General features: G+C 39.4%; 1 protein-coding gene across 2 annotated transcripts in view; it reads right to left on the bottom strand.

Moving 5' to 3' along the window:
• Positions 1 to 1,247: 1,247 nt before the first annotated feature.
• The window catches only part of PGAP1 (post-GPI attachment to proteins inositol deacylase 1), a 215,526-nt gene continuing 208,227 nt past the window's right edge, over positions 1,248 to 8,546 (bottom strand). For both annotated transcript variants that reach the window (XM_033946396.1, XM_033946397.1), the window contains exons 25-27: positions 7,264 to 7,502; positions 3,277 to 3,381; positions 1,248 to 1,462 (exon numbers count right to left, since the gene is read on the bottom strand). In XM_033946396.1, the coding sequence (XP_033802287.1) occupies positions 1,324 to 1,462; positions 3,277 to 3,381; positions 7,264 to 7,502 (483 nt within the window). In that variant the 3' untranslated portion in view covers positions 1,248 to 1,323. The remainder of the gene's footprint in view (positions 1,463 to 3,276; positions 3,382 to 7,263; positions 7,503 to 8,546) is intronic.

Here is an 8,546-nt window from a genome sequence, read left to right as displayed (position 1 = left end):
ATTTACAAAGAGAGTTTACTGGCATGGTTTTTGGCCCAAATGATTTTTTGCCCATATATAACAAAGGCATATATAGTGATTTAATCCGTTTTCACTTTACTATTTTATTATATTTTCCTGGCTTCAGAATACGTTTTGATCACTTGGGATTTTAATCTCTATGAAAAACATGCCAAAGGAGGCTTTAAAGAATAAAACACATACACAGATTTTTACATTAAGCCAAGAATATAAAGATCATTAAGGTCCTAAAAGAGTACAACTTTTCCCATATAAAAATAACCTTCTGGGTCTAACACCAATTTCTAGCCACTGAGATAATTTAGCCCAATTTAGCCCAAACGTTCTGCTATCTTATCATTGGCAAGTACTTTACTCTTTAGTTAAAAAAATATATATATTTAAAATTGCTGTCATTTTGGATTTAAAGGCATTTTCCATTCATTTGAATGGACATGAAAATATTTCATGTTAATTGATTGTTAGGTTAAACCAGTCTTTGCATAACATGTTTGTATGATTGCTTTTTAGTGAATAAGGTGATATTTTTACCAAGCAATAAGACCAGTTATTATGCATTAAAATTATTTAGCACTCTTTAATGAACAGACATTGTTGTAAATTGCTCAAATAGTACACAATATGTGGATTTTCTATTAATTTTAGCTACCAAGTACAAAAAACCCCTACATACTTTACTGTACATTGTTCAATCAATTTTTTCACCATCACACAATATAAATTGCAATGTACACGTATTTGAAACAGCTTTTCCGATAGTTGCTAATCAAGTAAATAAAAAAAAGAAAGAAATATAGCACACTGCTATACTCTAGGTTAAAGTATAATCAAACAATCTAACCCAGTTTTTTGACATAGCTATGAGTACTTTCTTTCATTGAAAGAAAAACTGAAGTTTATCAACTAACACAGGAAAAAAACATAAGTTTTAGCATTAAAATGAAATTATATGAAATAGAAAAATACCTGCTGGTTTTGATTAGAATCCTAATGCATCCATAGACAGTTTTAATATTCGATACAGCCCTCAACAAAGAAAATGGCTCTGTTTTGTATGAATTACTTATGTGATTTCTAACATATGGCTTCATTTTACTCTAGTATACTAAATATTCTCCAAACAATTCCTCCAAATTCTACAAAACCCTGTACATCTGAGCACATAAAGCACAGTTTTGTTTTTACCAGTCAATGTACAGTAAGTATGGTATATCTGTGCTCTTATCTTTTTTTTTTTTTTTAAAGTGCCAGCCTGTGCCACAACTTCAGATGATAAAAAAATTAATTTGGTTCACTAAAAAATTATACAAAGCAACACAATACATGAAAAAACAGGGAGACAGTAATAAAATATGATGCTCTATATAAATGCATTGGTCCAAAAGCCACAGTAGCAATTGCCAAAAGGAGCTGAAGTTGTGAAGCAGTCTTCAACAAGATACTGCAAAGAAAGTGAAAAAAGAGCTTTTGATTATTCCATGTGAATAGAAGAGTTAACTTGAATACTTACAATAAAATACAATGAGGCCATTTTACTATAACTTAGGGCTCTTTTTACAAAGGCGCGCTAGGGCCTTAATGCGCGCAATAGCACACGTTAAATTCCCGAGCGCGCTAGTCACTACCGCCTCCTTTTTAGGAGGCAGTAGATTTTTGGTACCATGCGCTATAGCACGCAGTAATTTTGTGCGTGCACTAAAAACCCTAGCGCACCTTTGTAAAAGGAGCCCTTAGTGCGCCCTAATGAGCATTAGCATGTGCAAAGTGCCACTGTTTCATTTTATTTCTATTTTGTGATTAGAACATATCAGATTTGAAATATATATCCTGCTAGAGCTGGAGTTAGACATAACTGGGGATTGCAAAGCTCAGGCAGTGCTTCTATAGCTTCCAGCTGGCTTAGGGCTCTCTCTGACCAGAGGGCAGTTGCCCTAGTTGCACTCCCCTAACACTATTCCTGTCATGTGTGACTGTGGTATTCTGTTAGCATAATATTTTTGTGTAGCATTCTGTAATAATTTGGCTTATTCAGTTTTCTTGATAGTAGAGGGGATATATATGAAGGGGAGGGGAGACAGGGGTTTTGTTGATCCTTGCTCTGTATTATTTGTATTTATAAAATGACAATTGTATATAATATTGTTTCTTTTTATTTTATACTTTAATAAAATACATTCAGTATACAATCATAACTGAGGCTTGTGCGGATGGAATCAGATGGTTTGTGAGGACCGAGCTCGCGGAAACGGGGTTTTTAAATTTCAGTCCTAGTAGTTTGGCAGTCCACAAAATAATTTTTTTTTTCCCGCCGGTCCATAGGTGTAAAAAGGTTGAAGAACACTGCTCTAGATCAGTGGTCTCAAACTCAAACCCTTTGCAGGGCCACATTTTGGATTTATAGGTACTTGGAGTGCCTCAGAAAAAATAGTTGTCTTAGTAAATAAATGACAATTTTACATGAGATAAAACTCTTTATAGTTTATAAATCTTTCCTTTTGGCTAAGTCTTAATAATAATATTGTAATTTATAGCTAAAGAGACATATGATAAAGAAACTGTTTTATTTTACTTTTGTGATTATGATAAACATACCGAGGGCCTCAAAATAGTACCTGGCAGGCCGCATGTGGCCCCTGGGCTGCGAGTTTGAGACCACTGCTCTAGATGGACTTTGTAAACAGGAGAAAAAAGCCATCAGTTGACTTGATAAATGCTCTATTTGCATGGCTTTCAATTTTGAATTTTCCAGGCAGAGAAGAATGTAATTACAAGAATCACCTTCTCCACATCATCTCAAATAATTTATCTTGGTCTATTGAATCAGATGGTATTCCCTATCCACAGTTTTATACAGCAGAGAGGCTATATAATTCTGAAAGAGGTCTAAAATGTTTACTAAGAAATGCATTAAGCTCGGCTGAAAATGCTGAAAAAGAAAACTAGGAAAATAATTGAAACTATTGTCATTAAAATGATCAGAAAACTTGTTTAGCTTACTTTCCAGTAAATAAGCTACAGCTAGAGTCAATTATTCAGTAGATCAATCAGATAATTACAATAGGAAGTTTTACTAATTCTGGATTACCATACATATTATGCTTCACAATCCAAACCTGCAATCAAACCAGGAATATTATAACCATTCCTTTGTCTGTACCCTGTTTTATTACATGCAATCTGTTGTGTATTAGATTCCCTGCCTATCCTGCATGTTCTTGAAAAATAAATCTTTAATTTCCAAAATAATTAAAGTACCTTGACTTGATTGAAGTAATACTTGAACTCATGATCATTTCTAAAGCAAATACAAGTATTATAGCCACTGGTCCACATGGGTCAGGATTCAGCTGTATACTATACCTGTAGGAGATTAAAATAGTTGTCTTTTGAATACATTACCACATTTTGCTTATAACTAGTACAAGAGGCTACTAAAAACATGCTGCAGCAAAGATTAAAGCTCTGCTTTTGGTTGCAGTACATGTGCCATGACAGACATTGTTGTTTAAAATATCTGTTAAATTTTTTAAATAAAATGTAATGCAATACAAGAAAAAACAGGGGGGGAGGGTTGAAGTTTGGCATTCTTTCAGAAACAACTTTCATGTGCTCCACTAGATTCAAGCTTGCTAGGCCATAACAAAGAAAACTGTTATATTTCTTCCTGTTCAACACAGTATGCTTATCTACAGAAACACCAGGCTTACTGGGCAGAGGTACACTAGGCAATCGCCTAGAGTAACAAGATTCCAAGGGCAGCAAAAGGCGGGTATTTTAAATCCCCTGCACATAGGAGGCCTAACTCAGCATTTACCCCAACATTTCAGCCCCCCTGACCAGCAGGAAGGCAGGCACTTAAGAACATAGTTTCCTCTTCTGCATAACCAATCTTGTGGTATCAGTCACAAGATCTGAAAACTTTGTAGCCTAACATGAAACTTGCCCTGCATAGTAGAGAAAACAGACACATTATAAAGGAGGTGATGGTAGGGGCAGAAGGCTGCTAGGGCAAGGGCACAGAATATCCTTTTACCAGCCATGCCATTCATATCAAAAACAGTCTATATATACTTTCTAAAGATTTTGGTTTACTAAACCCAAAGGGAATCCTCTCTAAAGTAAAAAGTCTAGAACAGGGGATCCCAAAAGGTCGATCACGATTGACCAGTAGATCGCAAAGGCAACGCGAGTCAATCGTGGAGCCCATTCCGGGCTCTGCGATAGACTCGCATTGGCTTTGTGTTCTGTTCTCCCTACTTTCCCAGGCCAGGCCAGGCGTGTACAAGTGCTGGGCCCATAGCCTTCCCCCATCCCCTCCACCCCCAACATCAATTCTGATGTTGGAGAGGAAGTTCCGGGTCAGCCAATTGCTGCCTGGCAGACCCGGAACTTCCTCTCCGATGTCAGAATTGACGTCGGGAGGGAAGGCTATGGGCCCAGCGCTTGTACTCGCCTGGCGTCAGGGAAGCAGGGAGAAATCGGCGGCGGTGGCTTGGGGGGGGCAGGGAGAGAGAGAAAAAGAAAGAAAGGGGGGCAGGGAGAAATAAAGAGAAGGAGGGGGAAATTTGGGGTTGGATAGTATTGCCTTATATTGAAGAGTACCAGTATGAATGTTTATGTTTTGGGGTGGGGATTTGGCTATCTGGTATATGTGCCATTGTGAAAATTCAATAAAACTTGTTAAAATAAAATAAAAATAAATAAAAAGGGGAGGGGGCAGGGAGAGAAAAAGAAAGGGGAGAGAGAGAGAGAAAAAGAAAGGGGAGAGAGAGAGAGAGAAAGAAAGAGAGAGAGAAAGAAAGAGAGAGAGAGAGAGAAAGAGAGAGAGAGAGAAAGAAAGAGAGAGAGAAAGAAAGAAAGAAAGAAAGAAAGAAAGGGAAGTGGGCAGGGAGAGAAGAAAAAGTTGGACTCATGGAGGGTCAGAGAGAGATGTTGGTTGGGGAATGGAATGAGGTCTGGAGGCAGAAAGAAAGAAATATTGAATTTACAGTCAGAAGAAGGAAGTGCAACCAGAGACTCATGAAATCACCAGACAGCAAAGGTAGGAAAATGATTTTATTTTAAATTTAGTGATCAAAATGTGTCTGAATTTATATCTGCTGTCTATATTTTGCACTATGGTCTCCTTTTACTAAACCGCGATAGCAGTTTTTAGCGCAGGGAACCTATAAGCGTCGGGAGCAGCGAGGGGCATTCAGCGCAGCTCCCTGTGCTAAAAACCGCAATCGTGGTTTAGTAAAAGGAGGCCATAGTGCAAATTATAGACAGCAGAAATAAAAAGGAAGGGGGTATATTTGTCTATTTTTGTATAGTTGTTACTGAGGTGACATTGCATATATTAAAGTCATCTGCCTTGACCTCTTTGAAAAAAAACCACAAATATAAATGATAATTAACATTTTCTCTGCGTAGTGTGCTTTGTGTTTTTTCAAATTTTATTGTTGGTAGATTATTTTGACTTGGTCATTTTAAAAGTATCTCGCAAGCCAAGAAATTGTGGGCAGCCCTGGTCTAGAAGGTAGAAAGAAGCATCTCCCCCAAAGGAATCAAGAAAATGTGAATGTCACTGCTTAAAGTGCAATTCCAACTTCATCTTATGCAGAAAATTGTTTGCAAGACATTACCTTGTCAATATAAAATTCTGTGTAAAGTGGTGCTTATTTACAGTAAACTGTAGTGACCTTACTGTAATATAGTTTCTACGGTCAGGTTCTTAAGAACTAAAAGGTACTAAGAGATTTTACTAGTTCAGTAAGAATGTTAAAATGAATTTGACAGTTATAGGTTCAACAGAAATCATTTTCTTCTGAAATAAATTGGCAACTGAGGTTAAGTGAATTGTGATGGAAGTGGAATATAAGGCAGAATTTGACAGATACAGAATATCCTCTGAAAATACTTGAGCTCCTGGTGGGCTTTTGAGTGGGCAGAATTTGAAACACCTCCTTGATCACACTGAACCTGCCACTCAACCTGTGAAGAGGGAGATATGGTTGGAAATGAAACGAAGTACCTTTGTTCTCAGAGTGCACACTTGACAAAGTGATGGAGGAGATCTGCAATGGCAATTTCCACCAAAAGATTTAAATTAAATTTGGCCAGTTGAATGCACAGAACCTCAGTCCTGCCTGAACTTTGTGTGGTGCTTGGTCACCAGAAGCAGAGAATAACTTGAGTGAAGACAGATTGTGTACATGGTTAGACAGCTTTCTGTTTTGGTTCTTGAACAGAAAACAAATACTTTCCTGTTAAGGACTATCACTACAGTCCCCTTCAGTTTTACTCACTTGAGAAATATTGCCTTTGCCATTTTATAATCTAGGGGCTATTCATTATGGGTTCAAAATCAACAAATTTCAAACTGCTAGGCTGCTTCTTCTTACCAGGAACATGACCATAAAAGCTAACCCTCATCTTCTTTAAGGGCTATCAATGGTAAGGTAGAAGGACAAACCCCCAATGTTTGATGGTCATTAAGTTGCTATTTTACTACTGCACTGAAGTAAACAATAAAAATACAGGTCTTGTGCCTCTGAGAGTCCAGCTATTTGTCACATAAAGTTCATGCAGGTCCAATTTTTCTTCTGTTTGTATACAGGGTAGGCTCAATAGACCATTGTGCCCTGAGCCAACTTTCTTTAGTGCTTTGCTTCCTTCAACCCCACATTAGCACCCCGCCCCTTTCTACCTGCTTTGGTACCCCTCTCCTTGTGGTTAGCTATTGCTTCCCCTCTTCTGTGGTCTTGCAACCTGCTGGCAGCAACAATATGAAAAGAGGCATCCACTAACTAGCCCCTGGGTGCTTCCTATCAGCCCCACCTCCTCTGATGCAATTTCCTGTTGGTGGGTCCCTGGCTGAAGGAACATCCAGGGGTTGGTTGGTTGGAGGCTCTCTCTTTTTATGTTGCTGCTGCCAACAGGTTTGGAGGACCAAGGACAGGAGGGGGCAAGGAAGCAATGCTGGAGTGTAGGCAGTGGGGATAGGGGAGAGAGGGAAAAGAGAGACTGGAGATGTTGAATCTATTGGGAGGAGAGGGAAGGAGCAGAAACACCATTGCAACAGGTTAGGCACTGGCAGTGACATCAGTGGTTGGGGATTTTGGCACCTTTTATAGCTGAAGCCCTGAACCAATGTCTCACTAGGTCCAATGGTTAAGCAGGCTCTGTTTGCATAATAAACTTACATAAAATAATCATGTTACTGCAACCCAAAGACAGACATTCCAAAAATAAAAAGTGTACCTGAGATTTTTTAACCAATAAATTAAAGATGGTAAACTGAGCAGTAGGATCCATGTAAATAAATTCATGATTGTAATATGCATGTTTAGGCTTTCTACAGCGTTGTCCATGTCTGATTTGGAGAGCAGGTTATAGCTACTTGAAAGATGTTGCTCCTCTCCTACAGAGCTGTTGACTGGACCACAGGTTTCAATACTTTCATTTTTGGAATGATTTGACATTTCTCCAACTTCTGCAACCTATTATCAAAACAAAAAACTTAACGTGTCATCAGAAACAAATGGCTGAATGAATTAACAAATATGATGGTGATGTGATTTGGAAGTAGGAGATGTCCAAGTTAGGGACTTTTGTACTACTTGGGGACTTTTGTACTACTGCCAAGAATGCAACAGTTATATAGTAGAATCTCCGTTATCTAGTATTCAAATAACCAGCACTCTCATCCAGTCAAAAAAAAAAAAAAGTCCCGAGCTCCTAAGACAACATCCGAAGTGGTGTTCCTGACCCAATAACCTCCCCTCCCTCCTTCTAACCCCAGAGGCATCAGCAGCAACCACAAATCTCCCTCCCTCCCTCCCACCCTGAAGCAATAGGCAGCCAGTCCTCACAACCCCCATCACATCCTCCCTCCATTCCCGAAGCAGTAAAACCAGCCCTGACAATCCCCTCCCTCTATTTCCGAAGCAGTAGAGCCAGTTCTGACATCCCCCTCCCTCCCTGAAGCAGCAGAGCTGGTCCTGACAACCCGTTTCCCTCACTCACCCGACACTGTTGGAATAACGCAGCAGAGGAAAGGCCCTGCTAGGACTGGCCAGAAGCTGCCTGTTCATAAGAACTTTCTCTGCTCGTTGGCTGCCACTACAACATCGAATTAGTGATTGAGTGAGGTAAGGAGGGGAGGTTGTCAGGATTGGCTCTGCTGCTTCAGGAACGGAGTTAAGGAGGGAGGGGATTGTCACAACTTGCTCTACTACTTTGGGAACGGGAAGGAGGGAGGGGTTTGTCAGCACTGGCTCTGCTGCTTTGGGTAAGGGAGTGGGGGAGAAGGGGGAAGAAAAAGTGGGGGAGGAGGAGAGAGAAAGTAACCAAGAAAGAAGGGAAGATGATGCTGGACCTACAAGTGGGTGGTGGGAGGATAATAAGAATGCGGTGGGGAAGGGAGACACAACTATTTTTACATTAACTCTCAAATAATCAGAAACTACAGTTATCCGGCATCCACCAATCCCCCATGGGTGCCAGATAACTGAGATTCTACTGTAGTATGTTTGCTTATATGT

This window comes from Geotrypetes seraphini, chromosome 5 (genome assembly GCF_902459505.1).
Source record: "Geotrypetes seraphini chromosome 5, aGeoSer1.1, whole genome shotgun sequence".
In the NCBI taxonomy this organism is placed as follows: Eukaryota; Metazoa; Chordata; class Amphibia; order Gymnophiona; family Dermophiidae; genus Geotrypetes; species Geotrypetes seraphini.
Note: the sequence above shows the minus strand (reverse complement) of the source record. Positions and strands in the feature narration are given on the sequence as shown.